This window comes from Pecten maximus, chromosome 7 (assembly GCF_902652985.1).
Source record: "Pecten maximus chromosome 7, xPecMax1.1, whole genome shotgun sequence".
Classification (NCBI taxonomy): Eukaryota; Metazoa; Mollusca; class Bivalvia; order Pectinida; family Pectinidae; genus Pecten; species Pecten maximus.
This window is the reverse complement of record NC_047021.1, coordinates 15,564,164-15,592,013: the sequence shown is the minus strand read 5'-3', so window position 1 is coordinate 15,592,013 and position 27,850 is coordinate 15,564,164. Positions and strand designations below refer to the sequence as shown.

The 27,850-nt window shown below is 35.4% G+C and overlaps 1 protein-coding gene across 1 annotated transcript in view; it reads left to right on the top strand.

Annotated features, from left to right (window-relative positions):
- Positions 1 to 19,853, top strand: part of LOC117331742 (voltage-dependent calcium channel subunit alpha-2/delta-1-like) — a 141,827-nt gene extending 121,974 nt beyond the window's left edge. The window contains 7 exon segments of the mRNA XM_033890610.1: positions 2,619 to 2,680; positions 2,937 to 2,963; positions 5,976 to 6,001; positions 14,569 to 14,716; positions 15,083 to 15,201; positions 17,595 to 17,671; positions 18,192 to 19,853. Of these exon segments, the coding sequence (XP_033746501.1) occupies positions 2,619 to 2,680; positions 2,937 to 2,963; positions 5,976 to 6,001; positions 14,569 to 14,716; positions 15,083 to 15,201; positions 17,595 to 17,671; positions 18,192 to 18,302 (570 nt within the window). The 3' untranslated portion in view covers positions 18,303 to 19,853.
- Positions 19,854 to 27,850: the final 7,997 nt, after the last annotated feature.

Genomic DNA, 27,850 nt, shown 5'->3' with positions numbered 1-27,850 from the left:
GGCAAAAACATCCTTGGAGGAAGGGGAACAGATTTTGCATAATTGGTTACACTGACCTAACTGGGGCGAGAGGGGCAGGGTCCGATAGGGATAATAGGGGGCTAAGTCCTTTAAATTACCACTTGTCTTAGAGTACTGAATGGTCAGAAACATCTTTAGGGAGGTGGGGAAAAGATTTTGTATAAATGGTGACTCTAACCCCTGGGATAGGAGGGACAGAGCCTAATAGGGAATATAGAAGTAGGTCTTTTTAATTACTACTTGTATTTTTCAACTGTTGAGATCCCCACCCTATAGCCATACATAGCATTTATTGGAATCAAGAAATAAACACAATCATGATGTAAAAATAGGCCCTGTATGGGGTCTTTCCCCACCCCTAGGGACTTAGTTTTTTTTTTTGGTTATATTTTGGAAGTAGTTGAGATCCCCACCCCATAACTGTATGTAGCATTGCTGAGCACCAAGAGATAAACAAACCCTATTGTAAAAATGGGCCCTGGGTCTTCCCCACCCCTAGGGACTTTAAGTTTTTAGGTCATCTGACCCGAAGGGTCAGGATGACCTATAGTCATCATGTTTCGTCCGTCGTCGTGCGCCGTCCGCCGTGCGCCGTCTGCCGTGCGCCGTGCGCCGTGCGTAAACTTTTCACATTTCAAACTTCTTCTCAAGTTCCACCAGTGGGATTGAGCTGAAACTTGCCTGAAATGATGCTTGGATGGTCCTGACCAAGTGTTGTTATTTTTCGGGTCAGTCTGAAATCCAAGATGGCCACCATGGCCGCCATTTTGAAAACACATTTGAAACTTCTTCTCAAGTTCCACTGGTGAGATTGAGCTGAAACTTGCCTGAAATGATCCTGGGATGGTCCTGAGGAAGTGTTGTTATTTTTCAGGTCGGTCAGAAATCCAAGATGGCCGCCATGGCAACCATCTTGAAAAATACATTTTAAACTTCTTCTCCAGTTCCACTGGTGCGATTAAGCTAGAAATTGGTGAGGATGTTAAGGAAGGAAAGCCAATAAAGTGTTGTTATTTTTCGGCTTCGTAAAAACTTTGACATTGCAGCCACGGCAGCCATTTTGTAACATGATTGCGCAATCATGGTTCTTCTGAACAACACCTATTTCAAACTTCTTCTCAAATTCCATCAGTGGGATTCAGCTCTAACTTACCAGAAATGATCCTGGGATGGTCCTGACCAAGTGTTGTTATTTTTCAAGTCGGTCAGAAATCCAAGATGGCCGCCACGGCAACCATCTTGAAAAACACATTTTAAACTTCTTCTCCAGTTCCACTGGTGCGATTGAGCTGGAAATTGGTGAGGATGTTAAGGAAGGAGAGCCAATAAAGTGTTGTTATTTTTCGGCTTCGTAAAAACTTTGACATTGCAGCCACGGCAGCCATTTTGTAACATGATTGCGCAAACATGGTTCTTCTGAGCAACACGTATTTCAAACTTCTTCTCAAATTCCATCAGTGGGATTCAGCTCTAACTTACCAGAAATGATCCTGGGATGGTCCTGACCAAGTGTTGTTATTTTTCAAGTCGGTCAGAAATCCAAGATGGCCGCCATGGCCAACAGTGCCACTAAACCTGCAGAGAATGCATACTACAATATTATAAGGGTCTTTAATTTAGAGTCAGATTACCGTTAAGGCCCCTGGGCCTCTTGTTTGGTTATATTTTTGAAACTGTTTTTATCCCCACCCCATAACCCTATACTTAGTATAGCATTGCTGAGCACCAAGAGATAAACAAACCCTATTGTAAAAATGGGCCCTGGGTCTTCCCCACCCCTAGGGACTTTAAGTTTTTTGGTTATATTTTTGAAACTGTTTTTATCCCCACCCCATAACCCTATACTTAGTATAGCATTGTTGGGCATCAAGAGATAAGCACAATCATGTTGTAAAAATAGAACCAGGGATCTTTCTCCACCCCAGCGCCAAGGGACAAGTTTCTTTAATCAAAATCATATTGTAGAATCAATCCTTGGAGTCTTTTCACACCCATAGGGAGTTTGGGCTTCGTTTATGGGTTAAATTTTTGAAGCAGTTGAGATCCCCACCCCATACTCATATATTGCATTGTTCGACATTAACAAATAAAGCTCTTAACACATTGAACATGAATATTATTTTGACGTTTGATCAAATCCAAAAAGGTGAGCAATACAGGCCTTCTGGGCCTCTTGTATAGAAAATTATTGTGGGTTGATGAGAATTAGGCATGTGTATATTATATAGAACAGTGAGTTGATGAGAATTGGTTATGTGTATCTGCTTAGTTTTGGGATCAACTTGTTTTAATGGTAGGTACACCCCTTTTCCTATCTTTGTGTGGACTGGATCTTGTCCTGATAACTCTTCAACAGTTTTCATCCAAACTTCTCGAAACTTTAAATGTACTCAGGACACAGACTCACTGAAGTTTGTTCAACTTTGCTAACTGTTTTCATCTGCTTTTCCTCCCTGTTTTTGTATTGATTATAAAGTGTCTATCAGGGCAGAGTGGGAATTTGGGTGGATTGGGGAGTGGGAGATATTAGTCAGTCATCCTGGCGACATTTTTGGTTGTAATTAAAGAAGTTGTAATATTTTATTGTTTAATTCCAGCCGTCCATCAACCTTTTGTTCGACCTCCTGACTGTCAACTGGTTCAGCACCTTCTGGACTTGGTGTGTATACTCAAAATTAGGGTCAACGTTAATTTTCACTGCATTTCATAATGTGTCAATGACTAATATGCCATTGAATGCTAAATTGTGAAATAGAATTAATCATTTTTTGTCATCTGTTCAGAATCTGCAATGCTTGTCTTGGTAAAATGTTAATATAAATAATAAAAAACTTAAATTTGTGTATTTATAAACATCAGAACAGATTCTTACTCTTACCATAGACGATTATGTTTTTTTCTTTGTTTTCTTCCAGGACTACATTTAACTTCAATCTATTCAGGTAAGTGTGGAGTTAGTAGAACAGACTGATCAGCTATAGTATTGGTAATGATTTAATCATCAACTAAAATTAATACATTTAACACCAACTAAAAAAAAAAGAAAAAAACGTTATTTTACGTAACATGCATCAATTGGCGCCATCTTGAAAAACACATTTTAAACTTCTTCCCAAGTTCCACCAGTGCTGTTGGGCTGAAACTTGCCTGAAATGTTCCTGAGATGATCACGACTAAGTGTTGTTATTTTTTAGATTGGTCTGAAATGCAAGATGGCCGCCATATCCGCCATCTTAAAAAACACATTTTAAACTTCTTCTCCAGTTCCACTGGTGCCATTGAGCTTGAAATTGGTGAGGATGTTAAGGAAGGAGTGCCAACAAAGTGTTGCTATTTTTTCGGCCTTGTAAAAACTTTGGCATGGCAGCAATGGCGGCCATTTTGTAACATGATTGCGCAATCATGGTTTTCCTGAACAACACCTATTTCAAACTTCTTCTCAAATTCCACCGGTGGGATTCAGCTCTAACTTACCAGAAATGATCCTTAGATGGTCCAGACCAAGTGTTATTATTGATTGGGTCGGTCAGATATCCAAGATGGCCACCATGGCCAACAGTGCCACTATATACTTGCTACAGAGAATGCATACTACAATAATATAAGGGTTTTAATTTAGAGTCAGATGACCGTTAAGGCCCCTGGGCCTCTTGTTTTTATCCTTTGTTAGTTTTGGTCACTAATTCAATGTTATTTCTAAATGATAGGTGATTATGCGGAAATGGTATAGATATTATATAAAAGGTAATTATGAGGTAATAGTATTGACGGTATATAATAGGTGATACAAGGTAATAGTATTGACGTTATATAATAGGTGATACAAGTTATGATGTTATATAATAGGTGATACAAGGTAATAGTATTGATGTTATATATAATAGGTGATACAAGGTAATAGTATTGATGTTATATATAATATGTGATACAAGGTAATAGTATTGATGTTATATATAATAGGTGATACAAGGTAATAGTATTGATGTTATATAATAGGTGATACAAGGTAATAGTATTGATGTTATATATAATAGGTGATACAAGGTAATAGTATTGATGTTATATATAATAGGTGATACAAGGTAATAGTATTGACGTTATATAATAGGTGATACAAGGTAATAGTATTGATGTTATATAATAGGTGATACAAGGTAATAGTATTGATGTTATATATAATAGGTGATACAAGGTAATAGTATTGATGTTATATATAATAGGTGATACAAGGTAATAGTATTGACGTTATATAATAGGTGATACAAGGTAATAGTATTGATGTTATATAATAGGTGATACAAGGTAATAGTGTTGATGTTATATATAATAGGTGATACAAGGTAATAGTATTGATGTTATATAATAGGTGATACAAGGTAATAGTATTGATGTTATATATAATAGGTGATACAAGGTAATAGTATTGATGTTATATAATAGGTGATACAAGGTAATAGTATTGATGTTATATATAATAGGTGATACAAGGTAATAGTATTGATGTTATATGATAGGTGATACAAGGTAATAGTATTGATGTTATATATAATAGGTGATACAAGGTAATAGTATTGATGTTATATAATAGGTGATACAAGGTAATAGTATTGATGTTATATATAATAGGTGATACAAGGTAATAGTATTGATGTTATATAATAGGTGATACAAGGTAATAGTATTGATGTTATATATAATAGGTGATACAAGGTAATAGTATTGATGTTATATAATAGGTGATACAAGGTAATAGTATTGATGTTATATATAATAGGTGATACAAGGTAATAGTATTGATGTTATATATAATAGGTGATACAAGGTAATAGTATTGATGTTATATATAATAGGTGATACAAGGTAATAGTATTGATGTTATATAATAGGTGATACAAGGTAATAGTATTGATGTTATATAATAGGTGATATGAGTTAATAGTAGTAATTTTATGTATATGATACGACTTTACGAGATAATAGTATTGATGTTATATACCTGTGATACAAGGTAATGGTATTGATGTTATATACCTGTGATACAAGGTAAGAGTATTGATGTTATATATAATAGGTGATACAAGGTAATAGTATTGATGTTATATATAATAGGTGATACAAGGTAATAGTATTGATGTTATATAATAGGTGATACAAAGTAATAGTATTGATGTTATATATAATAGGTGATACAAGGTAATAGTATTGATGTTATATAATAGGTGATACAAGGTAATAGTATTGATGTTATATGATAGGTGATACAAGTTATGATGTTATATAATAGGTGATACAAGTTATGATGTTATATAATAAGTGATACAAGGTAATAGTATTGATGTTATATACCTGTGATACAAGGTAAGAGTATTGATGTTATATATAATAGGTGATACAAGGTAATAGTATTGATGTTATATATAATAGGTGATACAAGGTAATAGTATTGATGTTATATAATAGGTGATACAAAGTAATAGTATTGATGTTATATAATAGGTGATACAAGGTAATAGTATTGATGTTATATGATAGGTGATACAAGGTAATAGTATTGATGTTACATAATAGGTTATACAAGGTAATAGTATTGATGTTATATAATAGGTGATGCAAGTTATGATGTTATATAATAGGTGATACAAGTTATGATGTTATATAATAAGTGATACAAGGTAATAGTATTGACGTTATATATAATATGTGATACAAGGTAATAGTATTGATGTTATATAATAGGTGATACAAGGTAATAGTATTGATGTTATATATAATAGGTGATACAAGGTAATGGTATTGATGTTATATAATAGGTGATACAAGGTAATGGTATTGATGTTTTATGATAGGTGATATGAGTTAATAGTAGTAATTTTATGTATATGATACGACTTTACGAGATAATAGTATTGATGTTATATATTTCCTGAACATTTTGTTTTATATTAACTCCACAGTTGGCTGTCCCCACAGACAAACGCAGGTAAGATCATGTTTTCACTGTCCATCCTGACCTTGTCGTTGTTCTGGTAGTCTAAGTTTGTTTGTAATTGTAGACATAGGTGTTATACTCACCTTCAACTATCACTGTGGTGGGAATGATTTCAGAGCATTATTCACATAGTACTGAATTTTTCCTCGAATTTATTAGTCCCCTTGCAGTGAAACAAGGGGTACAAAAGGTTTCCTCTCCATCTGTCATACATACATCATATGTAGGTACATAACACCAAAGTTTGTCACTGCTCCAGTGGCTTCATTACATCAAGGATTGTGATCCAACTTCACACAATGATTAAGGACGATGATGATATCTCGGACAATGATATAGGTATTGTCAATAATTAACAAGCTATTTCCAGTCAAGTGTGCAAACAGTATACTGGGAATTGAGATTGAAATGAGCTAAGGGTGTGTGGAAAATTTGAAACATGGCCTAGGTCATGATGACACCCACTATACAAATCTTAGTCATGACAACACCACCATACAAATCTAGGTCATGATGACACTCACTATACAAATCTAGTCATGACAACACCCACCATACAAATCTAGGTCATGATGACATCAACCATACAAATGTAGGTCACAACAACACCACCATACAAATGTAGGTCATGATGACACCCACCATACAAATCTTAGTCATGACAACACCCACCATACAAATCTAGGTCATGATGACATCAACCATACAAATGTAGGTCACAAAAACATCCACCATACAAATCTAGTTCATGATGACACCAACTATACAAATCTTAGTCATGACAACACCTTCCATACAAATCTAGGTCATGATGACACCAACTATACAAATCTTAGTCATGACAACACCCACCATACAAATCTAGGTCATGATGACATCACACATACAAATGTAGGTCACAAAACATCCACCATACAAAATCTAGTTCATGATGACACCAACTATACAAATCTTAGTCATGACAACACCTTCCATACAAATCTAGGTCATGATGACACCAACTATACAAATCTTAGTCATGACAACACCCACCATACAAATCTAGGTCATGATGACACCCACCATACAAATCTTGGTCATGACAACACCCACCATACAAATCTAGGTCATGATGACACCCACCATACAAATCTTAGTCATGACAACACCCACCATACAAATCTAGGTCATGATGACACCCACCATACAAATCTTAGTCATGACAACACCCACCATACAAATCTAGGTCATGATGACACCCACCATACAAATGTAGGTCACAACAACACCACCATATATATCTAGGTCACAACAACACCACCATACATATCTAGGTCGTGGCAACAACCGCCATACATATGTAGGTTAATTATGACAACACCCACCAAACAAATCTAGGTCACAATGACACTTACCATACAAATCTAGTTCATGAAGACACCCACCATACAGATCTAGGTCACAATGACACCCACCATACAAATCTAGGTCACAATTAATGACACCCACCATACAAATCTAGGTCATCACGACACCCGCCATACAAATCTAGGTCACAATGACACTTACCATACAAATCAAGTTCATGAAGACACCCACCATACAGATCTAGGTCACAATGACACCCACCATACAAATCTAGGTCACAATTAATGACACCCACCATACAAATCTAGGTCATCACGACACCCGCCATACAAATCTAGGTCACGACAACACCCACCATACATATGTAGGTCATAACACCCACTGTACAAATGTAGGTTATGACAACACCCGCCAAACAAATCTAGGTCACATGACACTTATCATACAAATCTAAGTCATGACGACACCAACCATACATATCTAGGTCACGACAACCCCAGCCATACAAGTCTAGGTCATGACGACACACGCCATACAAATCTAGGTCATGACAATACCCGCCATACATATTTAGACCAAATCATTGTTATGTCACATTCGTAAAATGAGAACTTCAGTGGTGACAGGATAAGATGAATAAATGGACATATTCCAGGCTTCTGTCGTCCAATCAGTATTATAAGCACTGTTTTATAACATACTCACCATCGTATACTATTTACTATAATTGTCTTCCTATATGAACGTTGTTTACCAGTCTATTTACTATTGTCTTCCTGTATGAACATTGTTTACCAGCCTATTTACTATTGTCTTCCTGTACCATTGTTTACCAGCCTATTTACTATTTTCCTGTACGTACGTTGTTTACCAGCCTATTTACTATTATCTTCCTGTACGTACGTTGTTTACCAGCCTATTTACTATTATCTTCCTGTACGTACGTACGTTGTTTACCAGCCTATTTACTATTATCTTCCTGTACCATTGTTTACCAGCCTATTTACTATTGTCTTCCTGTACGTACGTTGTTTACCAGCCTATTTACTATTGTCTTCCTGTACGTACGTTGTTTACCAGCCTATTTACTATTGTCTTCCTGTACGTACGTTGTTTACCAGCCTATTTACTATTGTCTTCCTGTACGTACGTTGTTTACATGATATTTTGTTTACTAAATAGTTGTTTGTACACAACATTTAAAAACCCCGTCACAGTCTTCATGTTTGTAAATATCTATTTCTAACCTCGCGCCTTTGATCACGTGATGTTCTTGACCAATGGAAATACGTCAGGGGATAGCGCCACCTGCATTCATTTTCAAGCAGCGTGATTATTTGTAGCAGCAGTGTTTTATTCATCATTATTTTCTCCTATTGTTTACTTTCGTCGCAACAACTCCTATTGACTTTTGAACTTACTAGTGTTTTGCCTGGAGTTGTCGTCTCCTACGACAGTGAAGTACACACCAATAACGGTATTTACACGTGTGTTGTGTTTGTTTACATTTTTATCGACGTGTGTCGAGGACATTTCCTTTAGTTTACATTGACGAATGTCATTCGTCATCGAGCTGTGTATTTCCTATTTGGATCCTAACAGTCTTTATGCAACCACAATGTGTTTTCTTTGCTATCGGGATCTAACTTTGTGTGTGACTTATTCGTGCTAGTGGAAATCGAAAGACATCAGTTTGTAAACCGTCTCGGGTCATCTAACATGGCGGCCAAGCAGGTCAGGAACGCGTCACTACCAGCAGCTTGGTGCGCGATCCCAGGATTCCGTGCGGGATTCAAGATGGCAGCGCCCATGTCTTGTCGAACACTGTAGGGCATTGCATCGTCTTCTTTGGCGTTTACGGTTAATTTTGTAGGGGTAATTATCTGATTTAAGGAAAAATAATTAAGGAACTACACGTACAACATTATTAGTCTAGATTTCCATCTCGCGATATTACGACATGCAGTGTACTCGGAACTAACCGAACAACTTAACTAGTCGGAATTTCAATCTCCCGACGATTACGACATGCAGACTCCTCGGATAATCAACGAACAACTTTGATAACTACATACAGACGACTCGGAAACTCACCGAACTACATTATGCGTTTCCATCTCCCGATGATAGCGACATGCAGATAAAGTGGAAATCGTAGCATCAGCTTACTATGCTTCCAACTCAGTTGTCTTGGACTTTTCAGCGGTGAGATTACTCATCAATCTGTCTATTTTGACTTGTTGTACCTGACCAGACTTTGGTTACAGCGTGGATATCAGAGGAGCATTCTCGATACTTGTTACTCTAGTAAACATTTATATCTTCGCGTTCACACCTTCTATCTGTATCTAGCGTTACTGTTTTCTATGTACTTGTCACAGATATTTCTAAATAATTGGTTTACGGCATAGCTGTCACACCTTTTATCTGTATCTAGCATTATTGTTTTCCTTGTACTTGTCACAGATTCTTGTTTATACTTGTGCGGAATATATTATGCAACTGTTAAGGAGAGCTTTGTCATAGATATATATAGAGATGATGTTTCTTCCTCACTTTATTTAGTCTGTTACTAGATTGTTATTATCATGTACTAGGTTTAATTAGTTATCAGTCAGATCAAGCCTCTTCTATTACGAGTCAAGTCACTCATCTCATGAGTAATCACAACTTAAAGTCTAGGATCTTCTCAGCAGCCATAAGAAGTGAAGTTTTTCCTTACAATAGCCACCAACCTATGCCATGTTTTATTTGTTTATTTTGTGGGTAATCAGGTCATGTCTTCAACCACAATCAAGTCACTCTTCTCTTGAGTTGTCATAACTCGAAGTCAAGGGTCTTCTCAGCTGTGTCTGCGAGTCAAGTTTCTTCTCACGAGTCACTGAGACTCAGAGCCAAGGGTCTTCTCAGTAGCACTTAGGAGTCAAGTTTGTCATGCCACCAGCTACTACTTCGCTGTGTTTTGATTCGTTAGTTTATGCAGTCATGTCATCGCTTCTCCAATCATGAGTCAAAACTCTTCTCATGAGTAATCACAACTCAAGAGTCAAGGGTTTTCTCAGCTGTGTCTGCGAGTCAAGTCTCTTCTCATGAGTCACTGCGACTCAAAGTATGTAGTCTTCTCAGTAGCACTTAGTCAAGAGTGTCCCGCACTAGCTACCTACTACTTCGCTGTGTTTTGATTCGTTAGCTTACGTAGTCAGGTCTTGCTTCTTCAATCATGAGTCAAAACTCTTCTCATGAGTAATCACACTCAGAGTCAAAACTCTTCTCAGCTGTGTCTGCGAGTCAAGTCTCTTCTCACGAGTCACTGAGACTCAGAGCCAAGGGTCTTCTCAGTAGCACTTAGGAGTCAAGTTTGTCATGCCACCAGCTACTACTTCGCTGTGTTTTGATTCGTTAGTTTATGCAGTCATGTCATCGCTTCTCCAATCATGAGTCAAAACTCTTCTCATGAGTAATCACAACTCAAGAGTCAAGGGTTTTCTCAGCTGTGTCTGCGAGTCAAGTCTCTTCTCATGAGTCACTGCGACTCAAAGTATGTAGTCTTCTCAGTAGCACTTAGTCAAGAGTGTCCCGCACTAGCTACCTACTACTTCGCTGTGTTTTGATTCGTTAGCTTACGTAGTCAGGTCTTTGCTTCTCCAATCATGAGTCAAAACTCTTCTCATGAGTAATCACACTCAGAGTCAAAACTCTTCTCAGCTGTGTCTGCGAGTCAAGTCTCTTCTCACGAGTCACTGAGACTCTGAGCCAAGGGTATTCCCAGTAGCACATAGGAGTCAAGTTTGTCACTACAGGGGTACTAGAGTCAAGTCGCTTCTCTATGGCTCAGTAGGGTCAAGCTTCTTCTCTAGTAGGACCTTTCAGTATGAATGATTTAGAGTCAAGTTGCTTCTCTGCTGTCAAGTAGAGTCAAGCTTCTTCTCTAAGTCAGGCATTTTAGAGTCAAGTTGCTTCTCTGCTGTCAAGTAGAGTCAAGCTTCTTCTCTAAGTCAAGCATTTTAGAGTCAAGTTGCTTCTCTGCTGTCAAGTAGAGTCAAGCTTCTTCTCTAAGTCAGGCATTTTAGAGTCAAGTTGCTTCTCTGCTGTCAAGTAGAGTCAAGCTTCTTCTCTAAGTCAAGCATTTTAGAGTCAAGTTGCTTCTCTGCTGTCAAGTAGAGTCAAGCTTCTTCTCTAAGTCAGGCATTTTAGAGTCAAGTTGCTTCTCTGCGGTTCAGTAGAGTCAAGCTCCTTCTATAAGTTTCGAGTACTCCATTTTCTTTCTTCACCGTGAAATACCTGGAGTCAAGTTGCTTCTCTGGAGTTCATCAGAGCCAAGTTTCTTCTCTGGGTGTTTCTCCAAATACTCAAGTCTTGTTAATTTAAGTTAGCTGTTTAAGCCCTGTACACCATTCAGTATCCTTATTGTATTTCTGCTGTTCAGTAGAGTCAAGCCCCTTCTTTAGTTTTGAGTACTCAGTTTCTTTCTTCACTGTGAAATACCTGGAGTCAAGCTGCTTCTCTGGAGTCCGACAGAGTCAAGTCTCTTCTCTGGGTGTTTCTCGGAATACTCACATCTTGTTTATTTAAGTTAGCTGTATAAGCCCTGTACTACATTCAGTATCCTTATTGCATTAAGTACTTATAACTTTAATCGTATCTCCTTTTATGCATTGTAATCAGTTTGAGTGTTGGCAGGTTCATTATAACTACCTGTTCTGTGTATGTAAGTTCCTTAGTCTTGGCAACCAGTTTGTTGACTTTCCTAGGACATCTGCAACCCTTTCTTTGTCTATTATTAGTAGATATAGTTGACATACGGAGCTTGTTATCCTCTTACATCTTCAGGGTGCGTTCCCAGTACCTAATTATCATCCTTAACACTTTATCATTGGCACTGTTTCCTTAATTAGACCTCCATCAGAAGGATGTAGTTCTTGCATCTGTCTCATTCACAGACGCAGAATCTAGTGCTCCTTTAAATACTATCTCACTTTATAGTATTAGGTATGTTTTTCCTCTCTTTTTCAGCTTTATTCCATACGTGATATAACCTTTCAATCATTTGAACTCTTGTCATTACTTGGTTTATCTGCAAGCTTTATACCAGTTACTGTGCCACTGACCACATTTAACTTCTTAATGTCTCATTTTAGAGCATATGATAATTATGTGTGTATATATGTAATACGATGCATTAATTTCTATAGGCAAATTTGTGCTTAGTTGTACTGATTATAATCAATAATTTTCTAGTTCATCATCGATTCACTTTATCTACACTCTTAAAAATATTACATTGTCATATCCTTCTTGCACATAATTTCTTTCTTGGGGGCTCTCATTCGGTTACTTTATTGTAACCTCTTCGATTTGGCCTTTTAAATTCGGGGAATTTCTTGCCCCCAATTCATTATATCATATTTTGTGTATTTATTTCTTATGTAGATGATATGCTTGGGATCGCCCAAGCTCGGGGGTCGCCCCATCTGAAACAGTCTTAGCAGAACTGCCTGCTTTTTAGCTACCAACTGCTTACTCTGTGGCTTGAGGTCGCTCAAGCTAGGTTTCTCTCCTCTCTATTAGTCATAGCTAGCTAAGCTATGATCGCTCTAGCTTGGGGGTTGCATGCCCCTATAGTATAATTAGTATCTTAATTGTTTAGGTGTATCTTTTGAGTAGCGAGTAAAAATTTATTATGTAATATTGTTAGTTGATGTTATTTAGTTGTAAGAATGAGCAGCCCCTAAGAATGCCAAAACCTTTAGATAATATTTAATATGAGCCTGAACAAGTTTTTGGTTCCATTCAATAAATTTTTGACTTTCATACTGTTTTGGTGTGTTGTGTATAAAATGATATTTTGTTTACTAAATAGTTGTTTGTACACAACATTTAAAAACCCCGTCACAGTCTTCATGTTAGTAAATATCTATTTCTAACCTCGCGCCTTTGATCACGTGATGTTCTTGACCAATGGAAATACGTCAGGGGATAGCGCCACCTGCATTCATTTTCAAGCAGCGTGATTATTTGTAGCAGCAGTGTTTTATTCATCATCCACCATCCGCCCCACCTCCACCTTTGATAATTTGCAGTTTTCTTTACTGTGGTTTGTGTATAATTGTTTATATTATATTATAATTACCTTTTAATATTTATATACTGTTGTTTTGTTTTGATTGCCTGTACTTTTCATGTGTATATGTTGTTTTTATTATATGTGTTTACTTAATTATAATATTTATATTTATTACATGTCTTTTTTACTTGTTTCGGGCTCATTTGTTTAGGGGTAAGTAAGGCCTCATGGTGAGACAACACCTGGCAAGCTGGTCTGAGCATTGGATAAACCTACCTCCCTGATTCAGGTTGGGGCAGCCGGCTCGCAGCACCTTTTTGTACATCTGTGTTGGTTAATTATAAGCTTTATTTTGTTACAATGCAAGCTATCACATTTTTATTTTTATTTTGGGCTGCTCTTCTTAGTAAGGAATAGTTAGAGGATATCACTCACAGTAATGAATTTATCACGCCGTGATATTAGCACTTTTAAATTCGGGGAATTTCTTGCCCCCAATTCATTATATCATATTTTGTGTATTTATTTCTTATGTAGATGATATGCTTGGGATCGCCCAAGCTCGGGGGTCGCCCCATCTGAAACAGTCTTAGCAGAACTGCCTGCTTTTTAGCTACCAACTGCTTACTCTGTGGCTTGAGGTCGCTCAAGCTAGGTTTCTCTCCTCTCTATTAGTCATAGCTAGCTAAGCTATGATCGCTCTAGCTTGGGGGTTGCATGCCCCTATAGTATAATTAGTATCTTAATTGTTTAGGTGTATCTTTTGAGTAGCGAGTAAAAATTTATTATGTAATATTGTTAGTTGATGTTATTTAGTTGTAAGAATGAGCAGCCCCTAAGAATGCCAAAACCTTTAGATAATATTTAATATGAGCCTGAACAAGTTTTTGGTTCCATTCAATAAATTTTTGACTTTCATACTGTTTTGGTGTGTTGTGTATAAACAGCCTATTTACTATTGTCTTCCTGTACGTACGTTGTTTACCAGTCTATTTACTATTGTCTTCCTGTACGTACGTTGTTTACCAGCCTATTTACTATTATCTTCATGTACTGTTCTTTACCTGTATTGTTGCTTACCTTGAACATTGTCTACCTATGATATTACATATGCTAATTAAGGTTTACCTTTACTATTGTTTAACAGCCTATGTAGAAGTCCCAGAGGACATGATGCCAAACTCTGATGAAACAGACCACTGTATAAAGAAGCAGGCACAGTACTATTTCAGCGACAAACTGGGTACAGGTGCCTTCAAAGATACAATTTACCCCTGTGACAAGAACTGTACAAGGTATGGGCAGAGTCATAATGGACAGGGTATATTATATATGTACAATATGAGGATATGTAAGACATCATTGGTAATACATAAACAACATTTGATAAGCTAGTTAGTTACTGGTTTTACCACCAATATAACTCATTAGGTTTCGTCTCACTGGCTATAGTCAGTGATCTGTAGGCTAGTTAGTTCCTTGTTAACCGCCTACATAACTCTTAAATCAGGTGTTATATGGGTCCTCAATATTTTGCCGATGATGCCTTAAATACTGCAGTGATACTGAATTTAAGTCAACATGGTTAATGAAGCACAAGAAATTTGTCACCAGTTTTCAGAATAAGGTATGGTATTGTTATCGTGTATTGTGTTTTGTAGGGACTTCTATGCTGTCCGTTTTGTGAAGACCAACCTTCTGTTGTTGGTAGCCACTCCTGAGTGTCCAGATTGTGAGTCTACAGCTGCCAGTGAGGAACTCATACAAGAGCCACGTAAAGGTATAGCCATAATCTGTCTAAATTTTTATCACATGTTCAGAGAATTCCAGTCCTACCAAAAATGTTTTCTGAGCTTTTGTCACATTTTGTACCAATCAAACATCAGAAATTATCAATCATGTCATAACAAAGGTAGATCATCCCTGTTCATCACAGTTTACATCATCACTAATGATGATATAATTTTTATATTGACCAATCAGAAGAGTATAACTTTTATATTGACCAATCAGAAGAGTCTTTCCTATTCTTTTTCTTGAAATCTGCTATATTTTGGTTTGCCTGCAACAAAGTCAGGAAGTGAGACTATAGAGTTACTTATCGGGAGGTGACAGCTTTGTTTTCATCAAAGTTCCTCTTTATAATGCTTTGTGTTTAGATATGTTGATGAAAAAGTCCAACTATATGTATAACCAAACTTCATATATAGTCAGATTACACTTACGGGGACATCTCAACAAGCCCTTCATTTACAAAATATCATCTAGATTTAATGGTACGGGGACATCTCAACAAGCCCTTCATTTACAGAATATCATCTAGATTTAATGGTACGGGGACATCTCAACAAGCCCTTCATTTACAGAATATCATCTAGATTTAATGGTACGGGGACATCTCAACAAGCCCTTCATGTACAGAATATCATCTAGATTTAATGGTCCAGTGACTGGGACATCTCTACAAGCCCTTCATTTACAGAATATCATCTAGATTTAATGGTCCAGTGACTGGGACATCTCTACAAGCCCTTCATTTACAGAATATCATCTAGATTTAATGGTCCAGTGACTGGGACATCTCTACAAGCCCTTCATTTACAGAATATCATCTAGATTTAATGGTCCAGTGACTGGGACATCTCTGCAAGCCCTTCATTTACAGAATATCATCTAGATTTAATGGCCCTTCATTTACAGAATATCATCTAGATTTAATGGCCCTTCATTTACAGAATATCATCTAGATTTAATGGTCCAGTGACTGGGACATCTCTACAAGCCCTTCATGTACAGAATATCATCTAGATTTAATGGTCCAGTGACTGGGACATCTCTACAAGCCCTTCATTTACAGAATATCATCTAGATTTAATGGTCCAGTGACTGGGACATCTCTACAAGCCCTTCATTTACAGAATATCATCTAGATTTAATGGTCCAGTGACTGGGACATCTCTACAAGCCCTTCATTTACAGAATATCATCTAGATTTAATGGTCCAGTGACTTTAGAAATTAGGGATGCTGGGAATCTTGACATTAAAAATGGGGGGAGGGGGGCATATATTGTTACCAATGTCCATCCTGTCCCGTCCTGTCCTGCCCCCATGCAATGTAACTAGCTAATCTCAGGAGCTGCTACTGCAATCCTCACCAAACTTCTGGATGTCAAGTGGCAGCGGGGGCATTTATGTCTTATAGACATTTTCTAGTTTATACTAAGCTCACTCAGTTTCTCAAGAAATATATAGGTACCATTTCAGCACATAGACCTACAGGTAATCATGATTTTAACTCACACAGTCAGAGCTTGACAAAGAGACCAGTCTGTCGTGAAACATTGCAACGGCACTTGTACTCATTGTTACGTATACTGTTTGTGTAAACTTACGATAAACCTTGATTATAAAATATTACATATGTTGCGGAACTGGACCAGGTCAATCATAGGTGACCAGGTACCTCGCAGTTGGTAGAGCATCTGGCTTGTGTTCGGAGGTCCCAGGTTCGAACCCTGGTCTGGCCGTGCATTTTTCGACTCCTCTTACATTTGGTGCCTGTGACCAAAACTTGTTTCAAGTGAAGCGAATACTTGACAAGGGGATTACCCGAACCTGAGTTGTGAGTTGTTAGGTCTTCAGGTCGAAGACTTTAAAAGGGAGGGAAGAATGTAGCAGAACTGGACCGCATCGACCATCTGCGACCAGGTAGCACAATTGGTAGAGCATCCGGCTAGTGTTTGGAAGTTCTGGGTTCCACCCCCAGTCTGGCAGTGCATTTTTCCACTCCTCTTACATAAATATCCAGACTGCTGATTCTTATTGAAGATTTTGGAACTGTTAGACAAAGTATTTATCCTCAAATAAGCCCCCTCCCCTAGGGTAAAAGGGTAGTACTGTTAGTATTTATCCTAAAACAAGCCCCCTCCCCTAGTGTAAAAGGTTAGTACTGTTAGTATTTATCCTAAAACAAGCCCCCTCCCCTAGGGTAAAAGGGTAGTACTGTGAGTTCTCCCTTTGTGTAAAGGTTTTAGTATTAAAGTTTGGGGAGGGTTTATTTGTGAACTACATTTAGTATATACTTTTGAAGAAAGGTGCAGTAGGCAGGGGTTTATTTTGTGGATAAATCTGGTAATTATAATTAATACATTTCCTGTTGATTTTTTACTCAGATGATGGTCCCGACTACTGTAATCTGACGCCTCGTTACAGGAACAACCCAGAGAAATGTTACGACTATGATGAAAAGGTTTGTTACCCAACAGATCTGTTTCTTTTATTCCACATTATATATAATCCTATGTTCCTCCAGCATTTTACCTCAGGCTAATTGTTAGTTATGTTTCTAGTTTAGTTTGTAACCATGGTATGATCTCTTTTTCCAACATCAAAGAGCAGGTCTTATTTCAGACAGTTTATCTGTATACATAATATTTCAGGTTTATCTGTATACATAATATTTCAGGTTTATCTGTATACATAATATTTCAGGTTTATCTGTATACATAATATTTCAGGTTTAACTGTATACATAATATTTCAGGTTTAACTGTATACATAATATTTCAGGTTTAACTGTATACATAACATTTCAGGTTTATCTTTATACATACTATTTAAGATTTAACTGTATAACAGTATTTTTAATGTTCCATTACTCAAAAACGAGTATGTCAAGATACTGGTCAGAAGACTTAATATCACATCTGAATCCTCTATCTCTAACAATGTATTTTACCTTATCTTGACATACTTTTTCTATTGTATAGGAGGATACATCCAAGTGTAGCGGGCCTTACTCCCGCCCAGTGTCTACTACAGTCATTGTCATAGCAACAATAGCATCACTCTTGTCAGCATTATTACTGACAGACAGATAATGCTTACAGAAGCTTGTGTAACCAATATTTTAATCAAGGACTCCAAACATAATTTCCGAAAGACATTTATGCGGATACCTAGCCGTTCAGGATGACTGAAACGGAGCGTAACAGGTGTCTTTAGGGACTCTGTACAATGGCGTCCTAGCTACTTCCTGTAGTGATCTCCTGTCCATGAATTCAGACCAAGAAATGTACATCGAGATGTGAACATATTTAACAACACTTGTGTTTAAATCATGTAATTATACAGGTGTTAGACTTGTGTCTAGATTCTACATAACACAGAGATAACATGATGAAACAACGGTGGTGATTCTTCTCCAGAGGAAACAGTGTACCTGTGATAAGCGTTTACACAGTATACAATCAGACTATGGTTTGTAGATGGAATCATTTTCGTGCCAGATTTACCACTCGTACAATGGTGGTATGTGTGTTTTGGAGAGACTTAAACCTCAAGTTATAAGGAATATGTGTTTGTGTGAGGTGTGTGTTAGTGTGATAGACTCTGTTGTGATGTGAGTGTAAAACCTATCATTCCAGTGAACCTCGTACAAGTTCCTGTAAGCCAAAGATGTTGTATGGGATTAAAGTCATAAGGATGTCTTACTTTCTGATGGACTCCCAATGCCTCATTCCAAAAGAACATCACACTTTCTCAAATAAAATGAAGTCCAAGTTGCTAAATGGCTCCTTCTTACATTCATTGTTAGATAATCAGTGATACCAGCCTTCATTAACATTCATAAACACATAAATGTATTAGTCCAGCAACATTTTATCTAGATTATTTATGGGAGATAAAATCAGTTACAGTATGTAGTTTTTGTGACCAAGTGAGGCCTCCTCTGTGTTGTGTTGAGTTCAATATCTAGGATAGAAAATCAAAGACAGTTTCTATACATTGTATATGACTGTGTAATGTTAGGATTATGCATGAATGATACAAAGTTGTATTATTTTTTATTGTTTTTTACTTCCAGGAGCTTCACCGCTACAAGAAAGCAAACACCAAAAAAAAAAAATTTGTGTATGCATGTATTTTTTATTATTCATACCTCCCAAAAAATATATTGTTGAAAAGTTTTGTAATGATGAAGGTAACTAACTGTAGCTGCAGGTCTCTAGAACTGTTACAGCTATAGTTGTGTATTTCAATATTTCATGTAAGTTTTGTAATTTTAACATTTGTACAGTAAGATGTGAGTGATTGTTATGTGTTTATTTGTTAGTTTAAAACATATTTTATAAACAAAGAATATTAGATATTATTTCAGTGTTTTTTTAATAGTTGTATTGACACAAGGCTTTAAGTTTGAAATGTTATATATCATTGAAAATATTTATGTATGCATATGAGTGGAGTGTGTTTTGTTATAAATGATGAAGTTGCCAATTTTTATTTTATGGTTCTAGTTATTTGTAAATTATGATATAAAGCCATATTTATATACTATCCAAAGGATATAGAGGAATTGTATACAGAGTAAACGGTATATATAGTAACTGTATGTGTCCTTATTAAACATTTTATGTGTTGGGAATTCATTGATCTTGCTGTATGGTTCTCTTGTTTTGTGAGTTGCTACAAAGCCTGATTATATATCTACTCCTCTGTGAGTTACGATTGATGATAATAATTATGTCTATATGAGAGTTCCTAAATTGATATGATGATATTATCAAATTATTGAAAAATTTGATAATTCAAATTAAGACTATGGAGGATACTCATGATCATGCATTTATTTCTATGCTAAAATTATCAAAATGAAAAGTTTTGTTTATCGTATGATATTGTATGTTACATTCACATTTTCGTCTGTGGTGTTTAGTAAGAAAATTTAAACAATTTTGAAGTTACAAATTGTATTCAAATGGTTTTACCTTAATAGCTGGATCACACTTAAAAACTCCATTTGAAATCTTGCGTATATCAGTAAGTCGAGCACATACTTCTCGTCCAGTATGAGTAAGGATGTGGGCTGATTATATTACCAGGAGGGGAAATAGCATACATTGACATTTCTAGATATAGATGAGGTTTTTAGGTCACCTGAGACAAAGTCTCAAGTGACCTATTCTAATCCCCTTTTGTCCGTTGTCGTGCGTCCGTAAACAATTCACATTTTCGACTTCTTCTCCAAAACCCTAAACCAAATTCAATGAAATTTGGCTGGAAGCTTCTATGGCTAAAGGTCAACCAAAATTGTGAATTATATGGTCCCCACCCCCCAGAGGCCTGAGGGGCGGGGCTTAAATGGGTCAAATTGACTAAAACTTCAAAAATCTTCTTCTCTACTCTCAGATATGGTGGAATCAAACACTCTTCATAGATGGGAGGATCTTAAGGTGCTTTACCAAAATTGTGAATTTCATGACCCAGGGGTCTCACGTTTGCCCCTGGGGAGGGGGTAAACTTTACTAATAATAGTTTATATAGGGAAATCACATTTTTGACTATAATTTGTTTGATTTTGATTGGAATTCATTCTAACTTGGTTAACATTATCAGCATTGGATGACATTTTGATGGCATGCACATGTTGGCCCTGACTGACCCCTAGGGGCTGATGGGTGGGGCCAAAAGGGGTCAATTAAATTAACTGAAATATTTCAAATCTCAGGTGACCGTTAAGGCCCATGGGCCTCTTGTTTTACAAGGCCTTAACTTAATCCAGGATACATATATCTTACAATCATAATCTAATATTTTCAAATGATTGGGCTGGTGGATTTTTTTTCTTTTTGTCTGAATGTGTGTTAAAATCACTCTTATACATCAGAGGAGAATGGGATTTGTTAGTGGTGGGAAGTGGTGTTACTGTGATGGAGTTTTACTTTTAAGTGGTGATGGGCGACCCTTCCATCTCAGAATTATTTTACCTGTACTTGTTTCTCCCGATATTACTAGGACCAATTACCCATATACCCTAATATGTCAGCTGTGACAGCCTTCATTATGATGTTTGCAAACACATGCTTGATCATTATGTAGTCTCTGTGATGTTAGAGTTTGGACTTCTCCATTCATTGCTTAGTTTTTAGCCACAAGTTTAACACACAGTGACACTACTAATATAACAATAGACTTTTACATTTGGTTTTGGTGCTATTTCATTTCTCTACATTAATTTCCTAGTCAGACACACTTTGATAAAATTTACTGAATTTTTCTACACTTTTTGAATGCATCTCAATTTTACTTGAAACACTAATTAATCATGTAGTCTACAATAGGTAGAATTTTTTTCTTATAACTATTCGGAAGCATTAAGAATGAATGACTTTTTCAGTCCTATTTTTCTATTCTTTCAAAGCAAAGTTTGTAACTATTTTTAAACAATTGAAATTTTTGTATTTTCTGAAGAAAAAAATAAATAAAAATCTATGTGCATTATTTTCTTTTACATCAAAATTGTTTAAGTCAAGGTAGCTTTAAAACATTGATCATCGCCACTTTTTGACTTTTTGACTGTAAGACTCTCATGCTTCTAATAGATTTAGTGTTACATTGGAAATAAAGTGTATTTATGAGAAAGTAGACCTTTTCTCATTTCTACAACATGAACATATTTTTTTCCTTTTTTATTTCATACAAATAACTAAAATATTGTTCATTGTGATTTTCTACAGTTTTTTTTTATCCTATTTGTTTTATTTTTAATGAGGCTTTACTGTATTAATGATTGTGTATAATATTTCATTCGTCTCTGGCACAAATATTACAAGGCTTTACCAGACTGTTTAGTACATAACAATGATAACATGTAATCAGTATCATATATACATGTCTCTGGCAATAGAAAAATAGCCATGTACGGGATGCATGTATTGTTAAACTTTATAATGTAATAATTGAATATCATATATGGAGTTCATGCAGATTTTCTTGCAACAATTCTACAGCAGAGACTTATATAATAAAATATAAAATCTCAAAATCATCATACATTTACTGCAATTTTGTTTTCATCTGGAATTCTGCCAACGGTGGTGGTAACGTAAATGTTTTCACATTTCATTAAAATGTGTTGAGTAACAGTATATGTATGGTTTTAATGCAGTACTTTTTGAGCCTACATAGTTTTTCAATAGTTTTCATTGATTTATAAACAAAATAAAACTGATTTGATTATATTATATTACCGAAAAGTGGAAACCAAAATAGAAGTCAGTTTGTGACATATAGTTAGACATAGGCCAACAATACAAATACAAAATACTCTCATCAACAAAAAAGGTTACTGATTCAGGTTTTAAGCAATATATTGCATTAAAAGTATTAAAATTGAAGTGAAAAACTTTCTATGTACTAAAAGTAATATGTGTGGAATGGAAATAAAAGACTAGAACAAAATTTTAAAAAGGAAAAATAAAAAAATAAAAAAGTTACCAGGTAAATTAGTAAAATCTTGGTTGATGAGACTGTGACCAGCTTGTCTATGCAATCTTTGTATAGAGCTATAATTATAGTCCATGGGATTCCAGTTTAACGTGTGCCATACTGTTACAGTGTACTCGCACTGCTCTAGGAGCAGAATTATAGTTCCTTTGATCATTGTTGTGATTTCATAGAAAAATTCAGGAAGCATGATGAATTATGTGTTATAATATTTTTTAAGTAATTTTTGTTGCTGTGGTTACTTTATCGGCGATAGCAGTACTAGACGTGACTTGAGTGTAACTTACATTCCCATGTCCATCCTCACCTTGTCGAGACTTTCCTTAACGTTATATCCTTATCAATCATTCATCTTCTAACTCTCCACAAGAACAGGACAGGATTAATGCCTAGTGGTTGTACATTATCTTTTATCAACTTTTTTTCTTCAAAAACTTACTTCTTCTGTCTGATTAGGGTGCAATTTGTAAATTAAATACGGTAGATGGAAAAGGAAAGAGGTGATCAGGCAAATTAATTTACTTTAAATTTTTATAAACACCAAAGCAGATTGCCTAAAACTGGATGTCTACTTATTGGAGCTATTAATAGTTTATATTATGTTAACTGTCAAAAATGTTATTCACTTTGTATATACTTGCAATTCTATTGTGATATTTATTTTAAGCCTCTAAAGATTTTATTCATTGACATTTGTATGTAATATATATTAAAAGAATAACCCTTTACACTTGAAAAGTTAAGTGCATAATAAAATCAAATGTGAACAAATTTGTACATTTATTTATACTTATATGTTATTGTATACATTGTGGTTAACAGTGATGGTTGCAATTATGTATACCTGGTGTATGTAATTATGTATACCTGGCGTATGTAATTATGTATACCTGGTGTATGTAATTATTTATACCTGGTGTATGTAATTATGTATACCTGGTGTATGTAATTATGTATACCTGGTGGTTCAAAGCTATTTTCCGTCTATGAAGAGTTCTGATCATTACACACAGTTTGTATAAAGTATGTTTTATCAAGTGTTCTGATGATCGAACATTTTGTATAAAGTCGGGTTTTATGGATAAATTTTGTTGACATGTTGATGTATTTCTTTTATAATCAAATTTTTTTCCCCCTGGGTTAATCATCCAAGAAACATCCAAAGTTACTGTTATTATGGTACAAACATGTGATGCGAGTGTTGCATGGTGGAATTTCTTATAAGAAATACCTAATATTAACAGGTAAAAATGATTCTTTAAAACGAGTAGCTATCCATGTTTTTATAAGGTTTCATTTTTCAGAGCGTAGATTTTACTAACACTGTTTTGTAGAATGCTGGTAGCATGGCTACTTAGTTCATAAGACATTTTTATCTATTTTTTGACAATAGTTATCGCTGCTATGATAAAATGTACACCGAAGAAAACCATGTGCTTTAGAATCTGGTATAGAGGCCAGAGGTCATCTCCCTGGTAGAGGCCAGAGGTCTTCTCCCTGGTACAGAGATCAATTTTCATTCATTCTTAATCTAAATACATGTTAATGACAAATAATTAAACTTCCCTTATATCAAGACATTTTGCAGTCTTCTGGAAGAGAGAACAACATTTAATTTTCTAAATCGAATGCATAGAAATTAGTTAACAATAACATCAGCACTGCAATTTAAAACCCATTGACATATATAGAAATATTCCAAAAAGGCAGTTTTTGCCTTTCTTGTCAAAAAAAAAAGGCTGATACCCATTCACATAAAATAGCTATCAGTAACATTGGCAGAAAATTGATTTCTGTGAAAAGATTTAATTCATAGCCTTGTTAGAAACTTCCAGAAGAAAACTGTAAACTGTGTAATTATCTGAAGTTTTATTAACAGACTGTTTAGCCGTATTATCCAGGGTGAAGTACTTATGTCATATTTTGTTGTTTGTACCCTGGCTTTCTGATTTGCTAGTCATTACTGATGGAATGTTCAGTTGTAAGTGGTGGTGATGGTTTTGTTACCCTATCTGGAATAAAGACAAATTACACTTATAGTTCCATGCCTTCTGTTGTCATTCAGTGTCCCAGGGTCTTCATTCATCAAATAGCTGGATGAAGTTTACTTAAACTGTTAGACAGAATCGTAAATCCATTGATACATATTTTGTTCTCAAAACATTTAGGGAGAGTGGGATAAAACATAAAGGTCTATAATCACGCCCCTTGAACAGCCAGGGCCATTTTGAGGCGGGTCTCCTTGTAGTTGCTGGAACCTACCTCGCGGAAAAAAATCAGGAGGCCCATTGAATGCCATTCACAGCAATTGAGTAAAGAGTCTTGCCAAAGGACAAAACCATGACAGCAAAGACTGGCTCGTACTCAGTTTCACAGAAACACAAACTGACGGGCGCATATACACTACACATTTCGGATCTTTACCTGAGGTTACTAAATGGCTTGCGCTCTAATCTGATCGTATATGGAATTGATAGTTCAAGAAAGGTTTTTGAGAACCAGCCAGCCAGATATTACACCAATATAACAAGTTCTAAACCACATACATACAAATGGTAAAATAATCTGCATCTAACCTAGGTCTCGCAGCTGATGTCAACGAAACACAAACCTCTAATCATCAATGCAGTTGTCTTTTTATCATCATTTTTATAACAGATACATGGAATATACAATACATGTATATATAAACAATTATTTACTTACACAATAGCTTCACCATTGGAATTTTCATAGCTTCAAATATAGTTACTGGTTTATACCACCAAGACACGACTTGTCTTGCCGACCATATAGTCAAAGTGCTGTTGACATGTATAACAGACTTTGTATGTACCACTGCTCACTTAAACCATGGTAATTAAAAGCTACAAAGGAGATCAGCTAATTATATAATATCGGACCATATTTACAAAACTGTTGCCCTATACAGAGTGGATTTAAATGTGAAAATGAACAAGAGTCCTAAAAGGAATAATATTTCATAATCATATATTAAAAGTAGTAAAAACAATTAACAATTAACTTTTCTCAATCTGAAACATACATGTTTTTATATCTTAATTGTACATGTTCCACAAAGCAAACTCACAAGTTTATCTTCAAAGACAATGGGAACAAGCACAAAAGAGTCCACAAATCACAATAAAAATTGGGGAAAAAAGCCTAGCAAGACAATTTACTTAATGGTCAATTAGTACTGCACCTAGTCCGTTTATCAAGGCTGACACTTTGCATTTCAAAGTAATTCTCATTCAGTTTGAAAAAAAACAAAACATTTCAGTACAGATTCTAGTGTAATTTACATACACAGGCATTGTATGCTACCCCTGGTAATTATTTGTTCACTTTTTAACAACATAATTCATGCAACCATTACATCATCACAATAAGTAAAAGCTGAGAAAACTGGATTAACTAGCTAAATTTTTAAAGACATTCATTTAACAGACAAAATATCATGAGACTCATTTCTGATATACGAGAGGTATATTCATTTCAATACAACCAACACATCATTTAAAGTTCTATTTCAATATTCAACAAAACATGATATGAAATAAATATTTTCATGAAACTTATGATAAACAGGTCTACATTGTGCATCTATATAGCCGGTATGTTTCTTATGAAGAAATTCAACAACTATTTTCACACCCTCACTTATACAAGAACACGGCCTCTAGAAGTTAAACCCATATGAACAAACAACTGGACCAGCTAGTATCAGAACTAGATCTCCAAGACTTAACATTCCAACACTTGCTCACCTAATTTAGTGTGCCCAAATTATTTCTCTTATAGAAACGGAATATAGAGAGAGCTATTAGTACATTATAGAAATGGAATATAGAAAGAATGATAATCACATATTATAGAAACGGAATATAGAAAGAATGAAAATCACATTATAAAAATGGAATATAGAAGAGCTATTAGCACATTATAGAAATGGAATATAATAGAAAAAGCTGTTAGCACATTATAGAAATGGACTATAAAAAGAGCTATTAGCACATTATAGAAATGGACTATGAAAAGAGCTATTAGCACATTATGGAAATGGACTATAAAAAGAGCTTTTGGCAGCTGTCATGATTTAGCTTTATGCTTTCAGTGCAAAAAGATTACCGCCAAAATATACAACATGTATGTTTACAGTTTATCGAGCAGATCTATGTAGCAGCACATCAAACAGATCTTGGTACCAGTGAATTGATGCCACTCCAGTCAAGGTTTTCAATCTTTAATCTTTAGAAAAATACATTTTACTCAACCTATAATGAGCTTTCGCATATTGCAGAATACATGTACTACAAAGCATGTTAGCAAAACTAGGTAAATTTATGAATAAGAATTACTTTCTGTACAAAGAAAATATTACTATAACCTCCGGAAAACAATCTTCTGTGAATGGAAGTATAGTATACATTACACACTATATATATAATGTCACATTTCACTGAAAAGAATGTTAAAATAAAATGAACACTTAGTTCTATATCAAAATAAAATAAAAGAAAATGAAGATAATTAATTCAGAAAGTACGAGTTAATATAACATCCTAACAACAATTTAATGACATTTCTACTCCATACAGAAAGTGAAGATGAACTGGCAGTGTTGATAACGCGGTATGAAATGTCTATATATACAATGTATTAGCCTAATCTAGCTGTTGAGACTATAACGTATATTTACATGGTAGAACTTCCTCATGTGTTTTCCTATAGATAGCACCCGATAAGTCTATCGTATTAATTCCTTAGAAGTAAAGGTACCCAGTAAATATACAAAGTATATCATAGTCCCAGTAAATATACAAAGTATATCATAGTCCCAGTAAATATACAAAGTATATCATAGTCCCAGTAAATATACAAAGTATATCATAGTCCCAGTAAATATACAAAGTATATCATAGTCCCAGTAAATATATATACAAAGTATATCATAGTCCCAGTAAATATACAAAGTATATCATAGTCCAAGTAAATATACAAAGTATATCATAGTCCCAGTAAATATACAAAGTATATCATAGTACCAGTAAATATACAAAGTATATCATAGTCCCAGTAAATATACAAAGTATATCATAGTCCCAGTAAATATACAAAGTATATCATAGTAATACCA